The sequence below is a fragment of the Mobula hypostoma genome, chromosome 9 (assembly GCF_963921235.1).
Source record: "Mobula hypostoma chromosome 9, sMobHyp1.1, whole genome shotgun sequence".
In the NCBI taxonomy this organism is placed as follows: Eukaryota; Metazoa; Chordata; class Chondrichthyes; order Myliobatiformes; family Myliobatidae; genus Mobula; species Mobula hypostoma.
Window position 1 is genome coordinate 30,408,170 of NC_086105.1, and position 24,997 is coordinate 30,433,166.

At 44.2% G+C, this 24,997-nt stretch overlaps 1 protein-coding gene across 1 annotated transcript in view; it reads right to left on the minus strand.

Moving 5' to 3' along the window:
- rtcb (RNA 2',3'-cyclic phosphate and 5'-OH ligase) overlaps window positions 1–24,997 on the minus strand; it is a 45,554-nt gene that overhangs the window by 4,622 nt on the left and 15,935 nt on the right. Inside the window, exons 6-9 of the mRNA XM_063057960.1 lie at window positions 12,502–12,658; window positions 11,830–11,989; window positions 9,287–9,462; window positions 189–377 (exon numbers count right to left, since the gene is read on the minus strand). Coding sequence (XP_062914030.1) covers window positions 189–377; window positions 9,287–9,462; window positions 11,830–11,989; window positions 12,502–12,658 — 682 coding nt within the window. The remainder of the gene's footprint in view (window positions 1–188; window positions 378–9,286; window positions 9,463–11,829; window positions 11,990–12,501; window positions 12,659–24,997) is intronic.

The following is a 24,997-nucleotide window of genomic DNA, read 5'->3' on the forward strand; positions in this document are numbered from 1 at the left end:
ATAAGTGGTGCTCAATCTGTAATATAAAACTGCTTCACACTTTTAAATAAAGGTATTGATAAGTTTAGACACTAAATATCCTTACAGTCACTTGCATCCCAGTTGAGTTTACAATCTCTTCAACATTTTGTAAGGTTTCTGCTTTCCAGCAAACTACAATGTATGTACTGTTTCAGCAATTTTGTTACCTGATAGTCAACTGGTATAAGAGGATGATGAGGTGGGAAGGCTCTTGTAGAACCCTTCCTATGGATCAGCAAAGTCTTCTGTTTCCCATCCACCACATGCTCTTCTACTTTGGCTATGTTGTGCGATACATCATAGATCACATGCATATCCAGATCATCCGGGGTGGTGTTGAAAACTTTGGCAAATGCCTAAGGGAAAGAATAACAGGAAGGAACAGAGGAAATGAAAAAAGAGAAAAATGGAACTCTGATTTTGATGAAAGTGATTTGGGAATCATAGGGAGCAGAATGGCAAGACAAAGAAATAGGTACCAAAGAAACTAAACAGCTCAGACAGATGAGCAAGAAAAATGAGAGAAATTTGGCAGAGAATAAACACAATATTCAAGAATTAGGAAATCAAGCAAGAAAAAATGCTAGAAGCAGGGAATATGAACAAAGATAAGGAAATTGAGAAAAAGAATGTGAGAAATTCACAAGAGCAGAAAACAAGCTACTTCTGGAATTATTTTCCTAAGATCACACTTCCCTACTCATATTTTGACACATTAGGGAGTTATACAGCTTTTCTTTAATAGGCATTTTCCTATTTTTCTGAATGTATTAGCCAGTCCTTCGGTTAAATGAGTCTAACAATTATTTTTTTTCTCTGCTGGATGTGCAAACTCAGGCTACGTCCACACTAGACTGGATAAATCCATAACCGAAGCTTTTTCTCTTCGTTTTGACCCTCCATCCACACTGAAACAGCACTTTCCTCCCCCGAAAACGGAGCTTTTCTAAAACGCCCTCCAGAGTGTGTAAATTTGAAAAAGCCAATTGTGCAGATCAGTGTGGACAGGGTAACCAGAGATTTCTAAAAACGCTGTCATGACATGCCGGAACAGATGGCGGCAGCGTGACATTTCATTGTTTTCTTGAACGCAACTCCCCACACAACCTAACAATTTTAGAACAGACGGCAACGAGACTGAAGCCAGAAGAGTTAGAAATGTACTCACCAAATAACTGTACGGGGTCTTTCTTTTGTTACATTTAAAATGGCGACTTTGTTATGTTAATCTGGGGAATGCGGCTTTGTTGTGCTTTAACGCTGAAGAGAGTTTGCACTAGCAGTTTGTTTTACTTTAAAGTAGATAACCGCCTTCTATTAGCCAATGGGTGGTTATGTATCGTTTTGTTTTCGGATACCATGCTGTATGATATGACTGTGGACTGAGTTTTGGCGGGGAGTCGGAGGAGAGACTGGGAGGACGGTGGAGAGACGGGGAGGACGGAGGAGAGACGGGGAGGACGGTGGAGAGACGGGGAGTCGGAGGAGAGACGGGGAGGACGGAGGAGAGACGGGGAGGACGGCGGACAGGCTCCGGTCGATCACTCAGGGTGGTCCCGAGCCGTGAGTCGACGGAATTCGGGTGGTCGTCTGACGTCGAATTGAGCTCCAACGGTAGCGCGCGAAAAACTTGGACTTTGATAAGTGTTGGCGCCTTTTTTTTTCATTACTTTCCTCTCTGTATCAAATGCATATTAATGTCATAGAATTAGTAACATCTATAAAGTGTATTTGTTAAAATTTACTGGGTGTGTTGGCTGATGATTGATGTTGTGATTGATTCAGGCGGCCACCAACCCTGTGGGGAGTGTTGAGGCAGGTGCTGGGCTGGATTTCCCCTAGACATACACGAGCCAATATAACGGAACGTTACAAGTGGGGGCTACCGTCCTGGATTTGGACTTTTCGAGAAAGTTGTACTTGTCGTTGTGGTAAGTGGTGTGAAGATGGATCAAGATAAGATTGTAAATTGGTGTGAATTGGAGGAGGTACCGGTGAATCATGCGTGCGTGTTAAGTGGGGTTGATTATCGCATTCCGGCAGAGGTACTGGTGCGAGGGTTGAGTTGGATTAAAGGTATCGGGCAGGTAGAACTTGTAGCTGGAAGGGGTGGGAAAGAACTGGAGGGTAGCTGGATGTTGGTGCGGACGAGGGCCGACATCATGACTTTAGAATTACCAGCGATAGTCCACGCCCCGGGGGAGGCGGGGCCGTGGGGTCTCCACACTCTCCCCGAGGACGCAAGTGCCGGAGGAGGAGGAGCTAGATGAGGCCCCCGGCCGGGTGCCCGTAGCAAGGGGTGGAGGTGTGGAGTGGGAAGGTTTGGCCAGGCCCTGCTCCCATGGGCTTGAGGAGACTGCCGAGTTAACGGCTGCCATTACCTCCCTGGCGAGAAGGGTTGAGGGGCCCCGCCCGAAGCTGAGAATTTTCTCGGGAGCCAAGCCCACCCCGGAGGGGGAGGATGACTATGATACCTGGGTTGAAGATACATACATCCCAATTGTTAGAGGTGTGGCCAGTTTTGGATGAGGAAAAGGGATAGCGATTGGTGGAAAGCTTAAGGGGCGGGGTGGCCGGGTGGTCCGCGATCTGAGAGCAGCACGCCCCTTGGCTTCCCTATCGGAGTGTTTGGACGCTTTGGAGGAAGTGTTTGGACTGTCAGGGGATCCCTGGCGGCATTTAGCGGAGTTTCAATGGATGGGGCAGAGAAGAGGGGAAAAGCTCTCAGACTATGCTTTCAGGCTGGAAGGAAAGCTTACGGGGTTGCTGCGATGAGGGGTAGTGAGGGAGGACGAAGTGTCGGAGTTAAGGATGAGTCAGATATGTAGCGGTTCCCAGGAGGATGACAGAGTGGCTTGGAGTGTACGGCAGTCACTTAAGCGGAGCCCCCCTCCATCATTCGGACAGCTGATCCCAGAGGTACGGGCCGAGGAGTGTGCTTTGGGCCGACCAGGGGGCTCGGACCCTCAGGGATGGTCTTCAGCGGTTCAGGAGGTGGTAGCCAGGGTGAGACCAGAGAAATCCAAGGGGTCCCCGGGGGGCCGTATCGGGAGGAGAGAGCCAGTGAGTAGTGGGTGCTATAACTGTAGGAGAAAGGGGCATTTCCGCCGGGAATGTGAGTGGCCGGGGGCGTGCTACCGCTGTGGGGAAGCTAGCCACTTGCGGAAGGATTGTGAGAGACAAGATGCGCCGAGGGGGGAGGGCCCCCGGGCCACCAAGAAGGGAGAGGTGTCAGGAAACTTAGGAGAGGCTCAGTGAGGGAACGGACTGGAGTCTCGGGAGGAACACGTTCCCAGGAAACCGCTATGGAACCCCAGAAAGAACAAGCCCAAATTCCTGATGGACTGGTGGGACCCCGTTCCAGCGTGTCCCTACGGATAGAGAGAATCTTTGCGAAAGCCATCCTTGACACTGGGTCGCAGGTTACTTTACTGTACCGGTCGTTCTACAACAAATATCTGAAACATTTGGCAGTAACTCTGTTTAACGCATTGGAGATTTGGGGCATAAGTGATGGTGATTACCCGTACGATGGATACTTGTCAGTGAGATTGGAATTTTCAGAGGGAGATGTGGGAGTATCGGAAGCCTTTGAGACGCTGGTGTTGGTTTGTCCGGACCCGGTGGAGACTGGTGGTGCTGCCTTGTTGGTGGGGACTAACTCCCCTCTGGTGCGACGGCTCTTGGGAGCCTGTAAGAAGAAGCGGGGGGGAGAACTTTCTGGAGACCCTCTCGGTACACCCCGTGTTCCAAGCGGTGTACGAAGGAGTGAGTGACCCCCAGGGGCTGGATCCTGAGTGCAAACGAGGGACGGTGTGGTGCACTCAGGTGAGGCCTAAGGTGATACGGCCAGGGGAGGCAGCATTAGTGATGGGGACCCCCAGATCCCCCGGATTACCACCGGGCGAGGCCCTGCTAGTAGACGCCCCCGACGACCTGGAAAGGGTGTCCCGGTTCCCGGCTGGGGCGCTGGTGAGACCTGAATTGCAGAGGCCCTCAGCTGTACAGGCACGGCAGATGGGAGTGATGGTAAGGAACATAATGGAGATGGAGATCACCTTTAAGCGCGGGATGCCCCTCGTGCACTTGTTCCCGGTGACGGTGATGTCCAGCGCCCCCGTGAAGCCCACTGAAGGGAAACTATTGGGAAACGGGGGCGGCTGACCAAGGAGGCCTTTAATTTTGAAAACTCCCCTGTACCGCCGGAGTATAAGAGCAGGCTGGTGGAGAAGATGCTGAAGTTAGGGGGTGTCTTTTCTCAGGACGAGTTTGATGTAGGGTATTCCAAGAGCACTCGGCACACCATTCGGGTAACAAATGACACCCCATTTAGGGAGAGGTCGCGGCGGTTGGCCCCAGCAGATGTGGAAGATGTGCGGCAGTTGAAAGACGCAGGGATTATTGCGGAGTCCCGAAGCCCCTATGCGTCCCCCATAGTGGTGGCAAGGAAGAAAAATGGGAAGGTACGCATCTGCGTGGACTATAGGACCCTGAACCGCTGCACTGTTCCCGACCAATATACGGTCCCGAGGGTGGAAGATGCCTTGGCCTGTCTGAGTGGTGCACAGTGGTTCAGCGTACTGGATTTGCGGAGTGGATATTACCAGATTCCGATGAGCGAGACTGATAAGGAGAAGACAGCCTTTATCTGCCCCCTGGAGTTTTTCCAGTTCGGACGAACGCCCCAAGGCATCTCGGGGGCCCCAGCCACATTCCAGCGGCTCATGGAGCGGACAGTGGGGGACATGAACCTGCTGGAGGTATTGGTGTACCTGGACGACCTGATAGTGTTTGGATCTACGTTGGAGGAACATGAGGAGCGGCTGCTGAAGGTGCTGAGTCGGCTGAAGGTGGAAGGGTTAAAACTGTCCCTGGATAAATGTCAGTTCTGCAAGATGTCAGTCAGTTATGTCGGGCACATAATCTCGCAAAATGGAGTGGCCACCGATCCAGGTAACATAGCCGCAGTCACCACCTGGCCGAGACCTCAGAAGGTGAGCGCCTTACGCTCATTTCTGGGGTTTTGCGGATATTACCAGCGACTCGTGAAAGGATATGCGAAAATGAGTCATCCATTGAACCAGCTGCTGTGTGGCTATCCACCTGTGGGGAGGAGGAGGAAGGGAGACCGAGGGTCGGAGATAGGAGGATACTTGAACCCGGGAGAGCCTTTTGGATTGAGGTGGGATGCTCAATGTGAGGAGGCGTTCCAATCTCTAAAAAGGGCGCTGACGCAGGCCCCAGTGTTGGCTTTTGCTGATCCCTGGAAGCCGTATGTTCTACACACTGATGCCAGTCACGACAGTCTGGGGGCTGTTCTGTACCAGGAACAGGGAAACGGATTGAGGCCGGTGGCGTTTGTCAGTCGGAGTTTGTCGCCATCTGAGAGAAACTATCCCACTCACAAGCTGGAGTTCTTGGCGTTGAAATGGGCGGTGGTGGACAAGTTGAGTGACTACCTATATGGGGCCCAGTTTGAGGTGAGAACGGATAACAACCCCCTCACTTATATCCTGACCTCGGTGAAGCTGGATGCTACTGGGCACCGGTGGTTAGCAGCCTTGTCTGCCTATGAGTTTAGCCTGAAGTACGGGCCGGGGAGTCGGAACATTGATACAGATGCCCTGTCTCGTCAGGCGCACGACGAGTCGGGCACGGCCGAGGAGTGGAAGAGTGTCCCCGCCCAGGGAGTAAAGGCCATGTGTCAAGTTGGGAGCGACGGGGAAGTAGGAGCACAGATGGGAACGGATCGGGCAGATCAACTGGGGGCTGACGATGACGCGCTACCCACTCTTTACTGTAATGTGACTGCTCTGAGGAACAGGCAGCTGCCGGAGTTGAATCCCCAGGAAGTAGAGGCGGCTCAGCGTGATGACCCAAGCATTGGCACTATCTGGTACACGGTTAGCCAGGGTGATATGGGGCAGGTGGAGAAGGCGAAACATGCCTCCGTTCCCCTACTACTGAAGGAGTGGCCCCGGTTGAAGCTGAAGAACCACATCCTGTACCGGGTCATGTCGCCTCTGGACCACCCCCGGCGCTGGCAGCTGGTCATGCCTGAGAAGTATCGAGAGGCTGTGCTCCAGGCTCTACATGATGATTCCGGGCACTTAGGGGTAGAGAAGACCTATGGATTAGTCAAGGACCGGTTTTACTGGCCCCGGATGAGGGGTGAGGTGGAAGAATACTGTAAGACCTGTAGCCGTTGCGTCAGGAGGAAGACCTGGCCTGCACAGGCGGCCCCGTTATCCCACTCGCAGAGGGCGGGACCCATGGACCTGGTGTGTATGGATTTCCTGTCTATTGAGCCAGACACCAGCAATACCGCGAATGTCTTGGTCCTCACGGATCACTACACTAGCTATGTGCAGGCTTTTCCTACTAAGGATCAGAAAGCGACTACAGTGGCGAAGGTGTTATGGGAGAAGTACTTTGTTCATTATGGCCTTCCCGGCGGATCCAGTGATCAGGGACGGGACTTCGAGAGCAGGCTTATACATGAATTGCTGGATATGCTTGGGGTTGAAAAGTCCAGAACCACCCCCTATCACCCGCAGGGTGATCCTCAATCCGAGAGGTTTAACCGGACCCTGCTGGACATGCTCGGCACCTTGGAGATTGGACAGAAGAGTAAGTGGAGTCAGCACATTGCCCATTTGGTTCATTGTTACAATTGTACTCGCAATGATGCTACGGGGTACTCGCCCTACTATCTGATGTTCGGACGGGAAGCGAGGTTGCCCATTGATGTGTTTTGGGACTGAAGCGGGGGAAATACCTTCGAAGCCATGTCTGAAGTACGTGTCCGATATGAGGAGAGAGTTGAAAAGGGCGTACGAGTTGGCTGAGGCGGCAGCCACCAAGCAGAACCAGCGGAATAAAAGGAGGTATGATCAGAAAGTAAAGTTCGTCCAGCTATTGCCGGGAGACCGAGTCCTTATCCGGAATTTAGAACTACCTGGTAAGCACAAGTTGGCGGACCGTTGGGCAGCCACCCCCTATGTGGTGGAGAGTCAGATGCCGAATCTCCTGGTTTACCGGGTGAGACCTGAGGGCGGGCAGGGGCCTGTCAAGGTACTCCATCGGAACTACCTGTTGCCTCTGGGTCGAGAGGTGAAGATGGACCCAGAGCCCGAATGGGAGTTTACTCCTAGTACAAGGACTATACAAGGGCGCGGGGCGTGGGAAGAGCCCGCTGCGAAGAAAACGGGGCCGGTCCCCACCTCGAGAAGGGATACGTCATCGGAAGATGATGATTCGGACGTGTGGTACCTGTTTCCGTTCGCTGATTCCCCGGTACCGGGAGAAGAGACTCCTGGCCCTTCCATCACTGAGTCAGGGGAACCGAGGGAGGGTGTTGCAGAGCCGCCTGTATTACAGCCGGGATTGCGGGAGGAGAGGGTGGAGGCAGAACCCGAGCCAGAGGGCTCACAGGGGCAGAGGGATCCCGGTGAGGGGGAAGGTCCGACAGATAGGCCTGGGGGGTCACCTGGGGTGTCTGAACAGGGAGAGTCAGCAGAGGAAGTACAGAGGCCTCAGAGGAGTAGGCATCCCCTGGAAAGACTAACTTATACAGCGCCGGGAGAGCAGGGTGTGATCTCTACTGCCCTGCAAAGTTATGTCACTGCTTTATGCACCTGGATTGGGTTTTGTGTTTTACAAGGAGCACTGGTGAACTCTGTTAACGTCATGAGGGCATGACTTTTCGTGGTGGGGGGAGAGTGTACGGGGTCTTTCTTTTGTTACATTTAAAATGGCGACTTTGTTATGTTAATCTGGGGAATGCGGCTTTGTTGTGTTTTAACACTGCAGAGAGTTTGCACTAGCAGTTTGTTTTACTTTAAAGTAGATAACCGCCTTCTATTAGCCAACGGGTGGTTATGTATCATTTTGTTTTCGAATACCATGCTGTATGAAATGACTGTGGACTGAGTTTTGGCGGGGAGTCGGAGGAGAGATGAGGAGGATGGTGGAGAGACGGGGAGGCGGGGAGGACGGCGGAGAGACTGGGAGGACGGCGGAGAGACGGGGAGGACGGTGGAGAGACGGGGAGGACCGCGGATGTGCGGAGAGGCTCCGGTCGATCACTCAGGGTGGTCTCGAGCCGTGAGTCGACGGAATTCGGGTGGTCATCTAAAGTCGAATCGAGCTCCAACGGTAGCGCGCGAACAACTTGGACTTTGATAAGTGTTGGCGCCTTTTTTTTTCATTACTTTCCTCTCTGTATCAAATGCATATTAATGTCATAGAATTAGTAATATCTATAAAGTGTATTTGTCAAAATTTACTGGGTGTGCTGGCTGATGATTGATGTTTGTGATTGATTCGGGCGGCAACCAACCCTGTGGGGAGTGTTGAGGCAGGTGCTGGGCTGGATTTCCCCTAGACATACACGAGCCAATATAAAGGAACATTACATAACTTACCCATAACTTACTGAATAAATAAGTATACTCACTTGGCCCTGTTTTCTGTCCTTGCTTGTATGAAGGTGGTTTACCTATTATGCAAGTACTTCTCTGACAATTGATGTGTAACAGCCTAATGTAACATTGTATGGAAACACATGTCATTGATGCAGACATGTTTTATACATTTAACAAGGTGCTTTATTAATGCAACAGAGTTAGTCAGTTTTTCAACGTTCGTCGTCAGCCAGGTCATACTGTCCATGAACTCCCTGTCAGTTGCCTCCATACGCTCCAGTATTTGTTTTTTTTAGTTTTAAGTCCTCCTGCGTGAAAGCCAACAGCTGTCCCTCGTTTGGCAATTTCCTTTTAAGTTTTTCTAGTCTGTAACAGTCTGCACAAACGCACACTTTCACAGCGAGATTCGACACCAAAAATGTCGCTTGTTTTCTGTAGATGTGTCCTGTGCATGCCCAGTAGGAGGAGATTTGCCCAAATACCCATTTTAATCTGGACGGAGGTATTTTCAAAAACGCTTGGTGTGGACACCTATCGTTTTTACGCGAAACCAGCGTTTTCAAAATTATCCGGTCTAGTGTGGACGTAGCCTCAGAGAGATTAGCTAATCGACAGCAGCTTCCAAGTGCCAAAGAAAGCAAGCTGCTTCCACTTTGAACCTCCCCATAATGATCTAAGAATGGAGTGTTTCTCATCAGAAAACCATCCGGACAAATCAATGCGCTACTAATTTCTAAAAAGCGATTTGACAATGTAAAAGTCTGAAGAACTTGGAGACTAATTAAATGGTGAGTGGTTTAACGCATCAGCAGAAAGAAACAGTTCATCACAAATCCTACCTGTCGTGTCAGAAAGGTCATAGAGGAGCGATTCACCCAAGCATAGTTTCCAGCTGCTGCCATGCCTTTAAGGTAGTCCTGACCTTCTTGGGAATTGATCCTGGCACAGGCCAGCTGTCTGTCATTGACAATAATATTATCCCTCTTCATCGCTTTCTCCATAGCCACTAGCGCATCTAGAAAATAAACCAACGCTTTATTCAACTACTCTAACTGCACTCTAAACCATCACAAAGAGGCCAGATTTGTCAAGTCCGTCTAAAATACTGAAGATATCTTAAGGAAATGAATTGGTCATATTCATCATTTTTACTTTTCTGGGATGCCAGCACACATTTTGCATTAATAAAATAGCAAGTAGCAACCCTCTGAATAAATATAGGAAAATACTGTGTAGGAGGAGTTCACATGGCACCAATATGTTGCATTAATGATATTAAAATATATTCAAAGTTCAAAACTCTATATTACCTTAAAGGCTGGCACCACTATGACACTTAACAGTAGCTAATTACATTTAAGGAATATTTTAAGTGGCAAACCTTAAAGTTTGATTGTTCCTGCTTAGTAACAAGCAACTATCTATCAGCAGGTACAAATAATTCAAATTAGTTTTAAGAACATTTTATAGGTATGCTAAGGGCAAGAGTATAAGTCATTGGAGCAGAGAATTAAGGTGTTCTCTTCAAATGAATAGCTTATGTACATCTGTATGCATGAAGGAGTACAATATCATAGTTTGTGAATTCAGGGAGCAGGACAGTGAAATTGTGGAATATGTATCTTGAAAAAGGTTTAATATATCTTAATGGTTTTAAAGATGGATAAACCACAAGGGCCTAATGAGATGTATTCCAGAGGCAAGGGAAAGGATTGTGGGGACCTGGTGGAGATGCCAGATAACTGGAGTGGCATCATCTTTATCCAAGAGAAACAGGGATAAGCCAGGTAATTACAGGCCAGTGAATCTAAAGTCAGTGGCAAGGAAGTTCTTGGGGAAATAAAATCGCAGAGACAGGATTAAACTATACTTAAAAGAACTGGAGTTAATGATAAAAAAACATAGCTTTGTTAGGAAAGGTTTTATATGTCCAACTGAATTGAAAATTTCAGAGGCAAGAAGGTATATTGATGTGTTAGTGTTGTCGGTGTAGTCTATATAGGTTCTAATAGGGACTATGACAAGGTCTCACATGGGAAAATGCTCGAAAAAGGTTAGAACCAATGGAATCCAAGGCAGGCTGGCAAATTGGGTTCAAATCTGGCTTGCTGAAGAGAGAGAGGGTGTTGGTGGAGAGTTGCTTAGTGATTGAAATTCTGTGACCAGTGGAGGACCACTAGGATGGATTCCAGGGCCCGTACTGTTATAAACATTAATAATTTAGATGCACATACAGGAGTGTGATTAGTAAGTTTGCAAGTGACACAGAAATTAGTGGTTGTTACTCGCAAGGAGGAAGGTCCTAGGCTACAGGACAATATCAATCAGTTGGTATGACGAGCAGGGGGGAATTTAATCCTGATAAATAAGAGGCAATACATTCTGGGAGGACTGATAGACTAGGACAGATACAAAGAATTGGATCCTAGGGAGACTGAGGTACTGGGGTGGGTGGGGGACCTTGGTGTAAAGTCTAAGGATTGCTCCCTTTCTGATCACAGGTATATCAAGAAGTTAAAGAAGACACTTGTAATATTTGTCTTTGCTAGCCAGGACATAGAAGAGCAGGTATGTTATAGTACATATTTATAAAACATACATTTAGGCCAAGCTGGGACAGACTGTACAGTACTGATCACCAGTGTAGGAACGACATTATTAAATTGGAGAGAGTGTAGAGGAGATTCACCAGGAAGGTGCCTGGGACTGGGCATTTCACTTATGAAAAGAAGCTGAGTAGGCTAGATTTGTTTGCCTTGAAGTAGTGGAGGCTGAGTGAGCATCTGGTTGAGGTAAATAAAATAAATAACAAGAGAACGTTCCCAGTACCAAAGGCATTTAAAAATGGAGGGTATTGTTTGAAAGTAAGAGGAATGAGGTTTAGAGGAGAGCTGAAGCAGGCAGCTTTTTCATCTAAATGTGATTGGAATCCGGAATGCATTGCATGAGGGGGTGGTGGTGGAGGCAGAGGCTCTCATGACAGCTAATTATCCAGACAAGCACATGAAAGACAATGGACCAAAGTCAGAACGGTCATGAAGGGCTGAAGGATCAGCTTCCATGCTGTATGATCCTGACACTAAAAATGCATTTACATTGAAGGACACAAAGATAAAGTCACTGCTGAAACAAATCCCAGGATGTTCTGTAGCTCTTAGTGAACATCATAATTTATAGGAGCCTTTAGCAATGGCTATTGCAAAATCTTCATACTGCATAATAGTTAGAATATCTGAATCAAGCAAAGTGAAAAATGCAGATTTTAAGACATATAGCACAATAGGCCATTATCATAGACATATATATCACAGACTGTATTAAGGGACATGAATGTGCATTGAGCACAAGATACATTCCGTAATACTTAGATTACGTGTTTTACCTGTTGCAACCTGGTGTCCAAATCCTCTGCTGCCACTGTGAATCATAACACAAATCTGGCCCTTATGATCAATTCCCATTTTGCGTGCTGCATAGTCATTGTAGATTTCATCTACCACTTGAATCTCAGCATAGTGATTTCCAGCACCTAATGTCCCCAGCTACCAAAAAGAGGGAAAAGAATTACCACACAAATTCTGGTATTCATTTAATTCAAACAATCCTTAAGTATTTTATAAAGTAAAACAGTTTAAAAGAGATTTGCAAAGTTAGGTTTCTAAAGCAGAGTTTAACACAATCCACAACTGAATAAGATAATGGTTGTTCTGATAATAAATTAATTTTGAACTAGATTTACATGTTTTGTTTTATAATGAAGATAGACAACTTAATGCACTAATTTTGGATGATTGTGGTACGAGTTCACAACAATAAAGCACAACTAGAACTACAAAAAAATGAATTCATTACAAATGCTTCACATGTAGTATAGAAACAAGAGACTACAGCTAATACAAGCTGGAAAAAAATATTGTATAGTTGTGCTTCTGAATTTCCAGACCGCAAGTTAAAAAACAAAGCAGACAAGAGAGTGATGCAACAGTGAACAGAGACAGTTCTTGGAAACTCAGTACAGATCAAGAAATAAAAAGGAAAATGCAGACAAAATAACCTGGGGTAATCCCCTCTTCTTGGCCTTTGATGAGACTTTGGAAGGATCAGCTTGCAGCATCCTCCCATATTCTTCACAGTGTTCCTTATCCTCAGCCCAAGCATAACCTTCCCGCAGAGACCAGTCCACTCCCATTTCCAAAGCCTCTTCCAAGTCTCTGCAAGAAAATGCCAACAGAAAATGTTCAACATACATAAGCATAACAAGATCAATTAACGAAAAGGGTTTTTTTTTGCATTCAGTTACAAAATATTTCATTGAAAGCTAACCTTTCTGTTCTAGGGGTACTGAAAGGATAATAAAACTCAATGAATTATCTAATTTAGTAGCCGCGTTATTCATAAGGAACCAAAATGGTAAAGAGTCAGAACATCTGGTTAAGACATTTCATTTTAAAGGTAGCAAATATGAAATAAGATGATAACATGCTGCAAATTTCTTTAATATCTTTATTAATACTTTAATAGCCAGTTCTTGATTGTTACTTCATTGACAAAAATGAAGCAAATTTGTCCCAAGACTCAATACTAATAGATTATCTGGTACAGGAGATACTTTGAAACAACCATACTCATGCAGAGCAGATTCAAGTTTATCTCAGTGTATTGTTACAGCAGTCTTTTCAGTCTCTATGTAAATTGCTTAAGGGAAGAACCAAGCCACACAAGTTCAAACATTACCATACTGTGAAATTTGTTCAGATGGCTGTCAAGGTTAGCAGCTTTCTGAATTTACCAGATGGTTATTTAAGTAGTTGTCTGGCTTTGGTTAGAATCCACAGGGATTATTTATTTGTTTACACTTAAAATGATTGGTGCAAATGATTAATAAAACAGCTATTTTAAGTAGTAAGTGCACTTTGTAACAATAAATAATGTTTTCTACTGTAACTCTAGCTGAAGTTCAAAATTACAAGGCAAAAGCAAAATAATGTGCAAGTTATAAATCTGAAATAAATGCAGAAAAGCATTGTAAATAGTCAACAGATAAAGTAGCATTTATGTGGGAGAAAGAAAACAAACTGCTTAAGCAGTCTCAAATCGTATCACTTACACCAGTGATTCCCAACAAGGGTGGTTACATGTCCTCTGGGGGCATTAGGGGAAATAGAAGTCGTTGGGGGGGGGGTGTCAGTAAGCAGCACCCTAACATGAGACTGATCAACCATTAGTAGAGCAGACACTTTCAAAATAACAGGATGAGACACTGTAACATGGGAAGAATCTCAGTTCTGCAGGCAGTAAGCACTCATCACCACAACGCATCCGAAACTCGACAATCTCATCTGACCTTACCAACCAAACAGACATTATTGGAGATTCATAAATTAGCAACCAGGCTGCCCGTTCCCCTTGACTCACGGCAATATGTTCATGCAATTTAACAGTTGGATATTAAACTACACCCTCTCAACTTTCTCTACAGATCGATGAAATAAGATCTGTAGAGAAAGTTGTGCAATAATACAGCGCTGGCCAGAACAAAACGGCGAAAGGGAGCTAATCAGTAAACCCACCGACACCGAGGATTCCTCTTGAGGTGTTCAAAGTGACCTAGGCTTCATGTGTATGACCTAGAACCATCTTTGGGGCTTATGAGACCTTACATGATTCATCAATCCTGCTAACTGGAATAGTATAAAGGTAGCTTGCCGAATACTAGCTCTATCCCGACCAACATTCAGATCCAATCTGATCCTTGTCAACGTAATTTTCACTGTTGTGATCATCTTCATCTTTGCCTCACTAATCCTTTGCACGCTGCTACCATCGTTCCATCCATGTCAACTCGCTGCTGTCATCGCCATCCGATAGGCATTCCCAGTTTATGTTAATTTTTTGTTTTAATTTTGCCCTGCTAATGATGGATAAATATGTACGGCATGATCTCTACCAGTCTGAAGGCGGTGAAGCCTTGAATTCTAACTCTGCTAAGAAACAGGAACAGAAACTACAGAAAGTGTGTCAGTACAATGTTACCTACCTGGAGTATGGTCTTATTCTATACCCATCAGAACAGCGACGCCCCATGTGCTTTATTTGTAATACTGTACTGTCTAATGAAACCATGAAATTATCAAGATTGCAAAAGCACTTCCGTAAAAGATGACTTCTGAAAAGGCGACTTAGGGTATTACTCAGTTCCAGAAGATGAAAGGAACATTTGAAAAGTGCTGCACACTCAAGTCATTTGCCAAGAAAGCTAAAATTGACTTTGATAGTGGTCTGACTGCTTCTTATAGTATTTCCAAAATGATAGCAAAGTGTAGAAAATTTCATACAATTGATGGAAGATTAATAATGCCTGCTGTATCAGAGAAACCCAGCACTGTTCTCAAAATGGATACCAGTATCTTAAAATCAATATCTCTGAGTAATAACTCTGTAGCTCATCGTACTGATGAAATGAGCGAGGACATTGAGTATCAACTATGCACAGAGCTACAAAAATCAGAATTCAGGATACAACTGGATCATCAACTGTTCAAGATGAGGCATTGCTAATAGCATATGTACAGTTTATTAAAAAAAGATTCTCTTTTGTAAAAAGTTTTTTAAAAAATTCAACAGAGAATTAATCCACGATGAGCTCAAAATGTATATTGGGAATAAAAATAAAAGGCTGACTCTTAAAACGTTTCTTTGAACTTTTGACACTGTAGTTGAATTTTTGTTCAAAGTCAACAAGAGCTTAGGAAACAAGATTGAACTTCTCCGTGGAGATGTGGCATGCCTAGCCGATCTGTATGATGACATGAACATTCTAAATATGAAACTACAGGGTGAGAATTTCAATTTAATCCAGGAAAATAATGGTGTCCATTTTTAATCAGAAAATTGGAATATATAAGTAAAGCATTGGGAGGAGAATATTCTCAGTTTCCCTGCATGGAAAGTATGGCACTCTTTCACACTCAGTGATTTGCAAGAGTACTGATAACACCTGCAGTCACTGAAAGATTTTCAGAATCAATTGAAGGATTTGAATGATCTAGAAATTCCGGACTGGGTAATTAACCCATTTCATTGCAAGGTGGAAGAACAGGAAGACAGCTTGCAAGAAAAAAAATATCAAAATTCAGAATGAAGAGGCAGCAAAAATGCTTTTCAAAAATGTCGGCTTTTTGGTATGTTGTTACACTGTCATACTAAGTCTCCTGGTCCTTGGAGAAGAGCCAAAGTGCTCTTCATCACATTTCTATCCTCCTACCTTGCTGAAAGAGGCTTCAGTGCAGTGAACCACATACTCACAAAAAAAAGAAACCACTTGGATATTGTTACGTGGGGGGACAGCTCTTGCTGTCACAACTTGAACCGGATATTTCAACTCAAGCTCAAGGATCACATTAATATCGAAGCTGCGGTACAGTGCACTAGTACTGTGTAAGCTTGGTATAAAAACAAATAAAAATTTAAAGCAGAATCGTTTTTCTTGTGTTAGCATGTGGTATAAACATGTTTTTATACTATGTGGGCACTAGAAAGTATATTCTGCCTAAGAGGGGCATTGGTAAATATGAAGGTGCTTGGGGGGGGGGGGGGGAAGAAGGGGCAGATGTTGGGCTAAGAAAGGTTGGAAAACACTGATTTACACAGTAGAAAGTTCCCCAACCTGCTGAGTATTTCCAGCATTTTCTTCTTTATTTCAGATTTCCAACAAATGCAAGATTTCATTTTTGGACAACTGCTGATTTGTATCCAATACAGTTCATCTCTATTCTTACTTAACATCCTCCCACATTTAAAACCACCTCTGAATCAGAACAATGCTCATAGGTTTAAAATTAACAATTTACACAATGTACCTGGCATCATTGCCTATTTTTATTATTCACTGCTAATTATCTTTGTACTTCTGGTTCATTTTCACACTCAGTTTTTACAAAAAAAATCTTTTATGAAGTTGAGGCCTAATAAGTGTTATTGGAAGTCCTATTAATTACTTTTAAACACATGGAAGCCCTGAGAATGCTGCATGGAGCACCTGTATAATTACATCTATTTCAATACACATACTGTAGCTTAACAGGTAAGGTGGACAAACAGAGGACATGGATTGCCGAGTGACTACAGTTTTTAAAATAGTTATGGAGAAAGATAGAACAGGTTCACAGCTTAGAGTCCAACAGGAGCAGGGCCAAATTTAAGGGCATTAAGGCAGGTTACAGCTGGAACTGACTGGGAGACTATTTAAATGCAAAGGAACAATTGACAACTTGGAGACTTTTAAAAGGATCATATCAAGTATCAAGGGATAGCAAATTCCTGGTAGGATGAAGGGTAGACATGTCAGGTTCAGAGACTTCTGACTGACAAGAGATATAGGTCAGGAAAAGGGAGGTTATTAGGGATTAGGAACAAATCCCTCAATGAATATCAAAAGATTAAGAACAGGTTTAAGGAGGAGGGCAAAAAGGAAGGGAATGAGATGGATTTGGCAGGTTAAAGATAATCCCAATAGGTTCTTCAGTTATATTAAAAGGATGATTGGGAGAGATTAGGTCCTCTTAAAGATCACAGGAAATGGCTGAGATTTTTAATGTTTATTTCTCCTCTGTGTTTACAAAGGAGAATTCATGAATGTCAATTAAAGAGGAAAATAAGTAGTAAGATCTTGGGTCAAATGCTTATTAAGAGGAAAGAGGTATTTGCAGCCTTGAAACACATCAAGGATAGGCATTAAGACCTCCATCATGATCAGTCTAAACACTGGTGCTCCACAAGTTCACATCCTGAGCACCCTAACGCTACTCCCTGTACACTCATAATTGTGCGGCCAGATTCTGCTCTGTCTCCATCTCCTCTACAAGTCTGCAGATAATACCACTGTTGTGGCTCAAATCTCAAATAATAACGAGTCAGAATATAGGAAGGAGATAGAGAGCTTGGTGACATGTTGTCATGACAACAACCTTTCCCTTGATGTCAACAAAAGAGCTAGTCATTGACTTCAGGAAGGGGGAGGGGGTTGGTTGCACAAGCTCCTGTCTACATTAACGGTATTGAGGTTGAGAACTGCAAGTTCCTAGGAGTGAGCATCACCAATAAAATGTCCTGGTCCAACCTGCCAAGGCTCTACTTCCTCAGAAGGCTAAAGAAATTCAGCATGTCCCTGTCGACTCTTACCAATTTTTACTGAAGCAAAAGCATTAGAGAAAGCATTCGCTCTGGATGCATAACAGCTTGGTATGGCACGTGACCACCAAGAAACTAGAGTTGTGGTCGCAGCTCAGAACATCGCAGGAACCAGCTTTCCTTCCATGGACTCTGTCTATACTTCTTAATAGCTTAATCAAGAACCCCACCCAACACAGATATTCTCTGATTTCCCCTCTCTGAAAAGGCAGAAGAAGATACCACCTGGCTCAAGGACAGCTTCTACCCCATTCTTATCACTCTAGGGCAGACCCTAATATGGTAAGATAGACTCTTGGCCTCACCTTAACCTTGTTATCATCATGCACTTTATCTGCACTGCATACTTTTGATAGCTTTTACGTTTTATTCTGCATTGATATTGTTACAACTCATTCCAGCTTAGGGAGGGGGAGGGAACGTCGACTCAGACCATGAGAGGCCTGCGTCGGGCATTTTCATGCCTTACAAGGCACAAATTGGAAGTCTGTGTGGGGCACCACTCCTCGCACAGACTAGAGCAATGTGTGATTAAGTGCCTTGCACAAGGACACAAACGTGCTGCCACAGCTGAGGCTCGAATTAGCGACCTTGAGATAACTAGACGAACGCGTTAACCACTTGGCCACGTGCCCAACACAAATGCACTCCAGCTTAACACACTGTTCAATGATTTGATCCATATCAAAGAATGCAACACAAACTTTTCACTGTATCCTGGTACATGTGATAGATAATAATAAGCCAATACCATTTGTGGGGGGGGGGAGAAATCCCCAGGACCTGACCAAGTGCACTGTCAGATGTCATGGGAGGCCAGGAAAGAAATAGCAGAGACCCTTGTAGGGATATTCAAAGTTCAAAAATAAATTATCAAAATACATATATGCCACCATACACAATTCTGAGATTCATTTTCTTGCAGGCACAGTAAATACAAGAACCACAATAGAACTAATGAAGGACCGCCCCCAACCAATGAGCAAAAGCCAACAAACTGACAAATACAAGAAAAAGATAATATTACTACTACTAATAATAATAAATAAGCAATAAATAATGAGAACATGACATAAAGAGTCCTTGATTGTGGGAACAGTTTAGTGATGGGATAACTTAAGTTATTCCCTCTGGTTCAAGAGCATGATGGTTGAGGGGTAATAACAGTTCCTGAACCTGGTAGTGTGGATCTCAAGTCTCCTCTACCTTTTTCCTGATCACAGCAGCAAAAGGGCACAGTCTGGTTGAGGAGGTCCTCGATGATGGATGCTGCTTTCCTGGGACAGCGCTCCATGTAGATGTGCTCTGCTCAGTGATGGGGAGGGTTTTACCCATGATGGACTGGGCCATATCCACTACATTTTGTAGGCTCTTCTGCTCAAGGACATTGGTGCTTCCATACCAGGCCGTGTACAACCAATCAATATACTCTCCACCGCATGTCTATTGAAGTTTGTCAAGGTTTTAGAGGGCAAGTCAAATGTTCTCAAACTTCTAAGAAAGTAGAGGCACTGCCAAACTTTCTTCCTAATGGCACTTATGTGCTGGACCCAAGATAGATCCTCTGAAATGATAACACCAAGGAATTTGAAGTCGCTGATCCCCCAATGAGGACTGGCTCAAGGACCTCTGGTTTTCTCCTCCTGAAATCAATAATCAGTACCTTAATCTTGCTGCCACTGAGTGAGTTGTTGTTGTTGTGGTACCACTCAGAAAGATTTTCCATCTCCCTCTATGTGCTGATTTGTCATCACCTTTGATTCGGCCTATGACAATAGTGTCATCAGTAAACTTAAATATGGCATTGGTGCTATGCCTAGCTTCACAGTCATAAGTATAAAGCCAGCAGAGCAGGGGCTAAGCACACAGCCTTATGGTGCACCTGTGCTGATGGAGATTGTGGAGAAGATGTTGTTGCCAATCCGAACTGACTGGGATCTGCAAGTGAGGAAATCGAGCATCCAGTTGCACAAGGAGGTACTGAAGCCAAGGTGTTGAAGCTTACTGATTAGTTTTGAGGGGATGATAGTATTAATTGCTGAACTGTAGTCAAGGAAAAGCATCCTGAGGTATGCATCTTCGCTGTCCAGATGCTCCTCTGCTTCTTTTTAGCTTCTTTTAGAAGACCGGAACATTGAACTCCAATGTTCAAAAAGGGTAGCAAGGACGAGTTATGGAACTAGAGGCCAGTTAGCCCGACTTCAGTTGTAGGGAAGTTACTGGCAGGAATTTTGAGGGACAAGATCTACCATCACTCGGATAGTCAAGGCCTGATTAGCAGTCAGCATGCTTTTGTCTGTGAGTGACTGTTTGACAAATGTTTTGGAGTTTTTCCAATGAAGTCACTGGAGAAATAGATGAAACTAAGGCAGTGAAGTTGTCTACATAGACTCCAGTAAAAACTTTGACAAAGTCCTAAATTGCAGGCTGATCTGGAAGATTACATATCATGGCATTCAGGGAAGCTAGCGAAGTGGATTCTGAAATGGCTAGATGACAGAAAGCTGAAGGTGATGGTTGAAGTTTGATTCTGTGACTGAAGGCCTGTGACTAATGGGAGGCCCCAGGGGTCAGTGTTGGACCTCTGTTATTATGTATGTAAATGAACTGGATATGAATATACATAGCATGATTAGCAAGTTTGCTGATGATACTAAATTAGGGGATCTTGGTGATAGTGAAGCAGATTACAATGAATTGCAGAGAGATCTTGATCAGTTGAAGATATGGGCTGCGGAATGACAAATAGATTTCAACTTGGATGCATTTCAACATAGTGTGAGATAATGCATTTTGGGACAGTCAAACCAGGTCAGGACTTATACAGTGAACAGGGTATTGAAAAGCTTTGTGGAACAGAGCCACCTTAGAGTACAAGTGCATAGTTTGCTGTAAGTGTCTGAGCAAGACAACAGAATGCTGAAGAAGACATTTGGCAAGCAGCTTTCATCAGTCAGGACATCAAGTTTCGGAGTACGGACATTATGTTGTAGTACAAGGGTCATGGGCTATTCATAGACAACTGGGACTAGCAGCGAGGATGCTACAGTTAGCATGGACCAGTGGGGCTCCAGGGCCTGATTCCATGCTGTACTAATCTATGACTCCAGTATCAGTGGGTTGCTGTTTCATTAAGTGGAAGATTCAACGTAGGCTTAAAAGAAGCCTTGTGTTGGTGAACCAAAATAACCTGAGTGCAGTGTCTGACTTGAACTGCATGTAACTGCTCTGAAACATCTCAATTCGTTGAAATGCAAAGAATGACATCAGAGGCATATCCTTATTTGGGGAAAGAGCAACAAGTTAATGCCACCTGTAGCCATGGGCCAGAACCAGGATAGCCTATAAGTTTGAACCAATAAAATCAAAATATAATAGTGCAGCATTGATCAGGAAAATAAATAAAAATAAATGATTTCAGATGGCAGAACAGCAAGGAAGAACCCCATGCCTGGAGCAGAGGGAAGGAGGATCAATTGTTTTGTCAACAGGAGATCCCTCTTTCAATATTATATGTGGGAGTAGTAGTTTGGGTGAGTAGCGGTCCAAAAGGAACAACCACATTCAGGAGCTGTTGGCTATAACTTACATGGATATTTGCAACGACGTAATCAAGTTGATACAATACAGACAAAAGTTTGCATTTCATTAGGATTTGTGTGGTCATTTACATAACCAAAGTCAGTTGACCAAGGTAAAGGTCAGCAATTATATGTACCATATTTATTTTACTGTGCTTTCTTCCCCATAATTGTGTAATTGCATTGCACGAAACATCCAAAACCTTTTAAAACTTTAAGTCTGTTTAACCACACTTTTTTTTTTAAAGTGAAGTAACTTGGATTCCTGTCCTGTTCAATAATGTTTCACGACACAAACAACGCCCAAGCCCTCAAGCATCCATCAGCCCCACTATTATCAGAGAACGTTCCAGTATAGTACCTAAAAGAATTGATAAGCTCCATATTGTGGTGAACTGCACTGCCAAATCAGTATTTATCAAACAAAACATTTTAAGTCCTTCTAAATTCTCTTCATGAATATTCTACATTCTCTGAGCAGTATTTTACTCATGTGGAAACAACCTGTATCTCTGCAGTATCGTACTCCTCAGGTAAACAACCCTCAGCTTCAGCAAGAACAGCTCCAACTCCTTAGATTTCCAAATACAACTCTAACCCCTAGTTTTGATGATAAATTGTTTCCATCATCTTTATAACATTCTCCATAACCAGGTGTTTATAACATACAAAATTCCAGAAGGCATATTTTATCCTGTAATTTTATCAAGCATGATTTCTAATTAGCATATTTGCACACCCTTTTCACCTCATTTGTTTTAGATCCCATCTTCTAAAGTGCATTTCCTTTGCTATTTTTGACTTTCTATGTTGAACTCTTGCCTGCAGTCTTTCATGGTTCCTGTCCTGCTTTGATGTTGCACATGATTTATGACATTGTTCACCCTTTCCCCAGGTACAGGACACTTATGGGCATACAATGAATTAAGGCAACTGAGCCTCTGCCTCCTGTGTGCACGTACTTGATAACAGATATATATTACCTAGGCCACGCTCATGAAATTCCTACTAAAAACTTGAGGCATTGTCTCTTCTGGTTGGAGAACACCAAGCTTCACAGGTCATAAATAAAGGCAAAATATCCCACACCTCACAAAAAATATAGAATATAATATGCCTTCTGGAATTTTGTGCAATTATGAGCACCCTGTTATGGAGAGTGCTATAAAGGTGATGGAAACAATGCAATTTTATCAAGACTAGGGGTATTAGTTGTATATGGCAACTGATAACACTGACACCAACTAAACTTTCACAGTAAAAGCACCGTATCACCTAAATGACTCACTCAAATTTTACCTGGACTGCACAACAAATGCCTTTCATTGTCAAGTCAGTCACAAAGCTGTACTGCACAGAAATTAATCCTTCAGTTCACCAGCTCCATACCAATCTTCTGCCCATCTACACTAATCCCATTTGCCCACATCAGGACTATCATTCTCTGCCCTTCTTCTTAAAGAGTTTGTCTAAATGTCCATTAAATGTAGTAACTATATCCAAATCCACATCATCTGGCAGCATGTTCTCGATATCAACTACTGCCTGTATAAAATAATTACTCCTAAAATCCTCTTTGAAAACTCCTACCTTTGCATCTTAAACATATGCCCTAATTTTTGACATTCCTACCATGTGGGAAAAAAATTTAACTATCTACCCTATCAATGCACCTCATCATCTTCTATTAGGTCAACTAGACCTCTTTCACTCCAGAGAAAACAAGCCCAGCCTATTCAATCTCCCTCGATAACTAAAGACCTCCAATCCAGGTAACATCTTGGTGAACCTTCCATTCAACCTACAGGGTAGTGACCTGCACATGATACCGCAAGTGTGACCAAATGTTTGGTAGAGTAGTAACACAAGATCTGACCTCTTATACTCAATGTCTAACCAAGAAAGGCAAGCATGTGGTTTGCCACGTATTCTATCTACTCAAGTTGCAACTTTCAACGATCTATGAACTTGCACCTCAAGGTCAGCCTGATTGTCAACTTTCATCTGCACCCCACCATTTACTGGGGATGTCCTACCCCTATGTGCAACAGCTCAAACTTGTCAGAATTAAATTCCATCTGCCAGCACTCCACCCAACCTTCTAACTGATCTATATCTTGCTGTAGCCTTAGATAACCTTTCATGTTATCCGCAACGTCACCAATTTCCATGATATCTGTAAATTTACAAATTATACATCTTACAACCATATTCAACACACATCACTTGAAGCCATTAGAGCTTCACGCCAGTGTTCTCTGAGTTAGATAATCTGCACCAGGGGTGCGTGTAAAGAGCTTTTAAATCAGGGTGGCGATAGAGACTACAAAAGCAGAGTTTCAGGGCAATTTTTCTGATTTGAGGAACAACTAATCAGCAAGAGGGATTCATTAGAAAGGGCCAATAAGAATAACTCAAGTTCAAGCAAAGTAGTCATTCATTTGGAGTGTGCCAGTCCTTAAGAGTGGCTTTGGCTCATCAGGCTTAGGTGAGATCAGGCTTGGGTGGCGTCTTGCAAGTTGCTCTCTGTGTTCATTCCTCATCTATTAGTGCATAGTGTAATGAGGATGGCTCCAGGGGCAGTATTTTGTACCACATGTGGAAAGTCTGGGAGACCTCCAGTCTCCCAGATGAACACATCTGCACCAGGTGCACCGAGCTACAGGCCCTGAGAGAATGTATTAAGGAAATGCAGCTGCACCTCAAGGACCTTTGACTCATACAAGAGAGTGAGGAGGTGAAAGATAGGAGCTACAGGGAAGTAGTTACCCCTAGGTTGCAGGAGACAGGCAACTGGGTGACTGTCAGGAGAAGGAGGGGAAGGCACAGCCAGTGCAGAGTATACCTGTGGCCATTCCCTTCAATAATAAGTGTATAACTTTAGATACTATGAGGGGGGAACAACGTACCAGGAGGGAGCCTCAGTGACTGGGGAAGATATGAACTATACAAAAGGGACAGGCTACAGCTGAACCTCAGGGGGTCCAATATCCTTGCTGGCAGATTGGCTAGAGTTGTTCGGGTGAGTTTACACTAACTTGGCAGTGGAATGGGAACCAGAGTGATAGTGCTGAAGACTGGGTTACAAACAGAGGCACAATATGTAGTGAGACTCCTAGCAAGGAGAGGCTGATGATAAGGCAAAATTACAGTCAACAGGATGAGTTGCAATGTAAAAGGCCAACAAAATTGAAAAGGATGGATACAGGGCTAAAGATATTACATTTGAATGCGTGCAGTATACGGAATAAGGTTGATGAACTTGTAACACAGTTGGAGACTGGCAAGTATGAGGTTGTAGCCATCAATGAATCATGGCTGAAAGAAGATTATAGCTGTGAGTTTTATGTTCAAGGATACACATTGTATTGAAAGGATAGGCAGGAAGGCAGAGGGAGTGGTGTGGCTCTTGGTAAAAAATGAAATTAAAATTGTTAGAAAGAAGTGACAAAGGGTCAGAAAATTAAATAAAAGCATTGGTGAGGACTCAATTGGGAGTACTGTGAGCAGTTTTGGGCCTTGTATCTTAGAAGGGATGTGCAGAGGGTTCAAAAGGAAGAAGGTTCATGATAATGATTCCTGGATTAAAGGGCTTGTCATTTGAAGAGCGTTTGATGGCTCTGGGCCTGTATTCACCGGAATTCAGAAGAATGAGGGGGTGACCTATTTGAAACCTATCAAATGGTGAAAGGCCTTGATAGAGTGGATGTGGAGAGGATGTTTCCTCTGGTGGGAGTGTCTATGACCAGATGACTCAACCTCAGATAAAGGGGTGTCCTT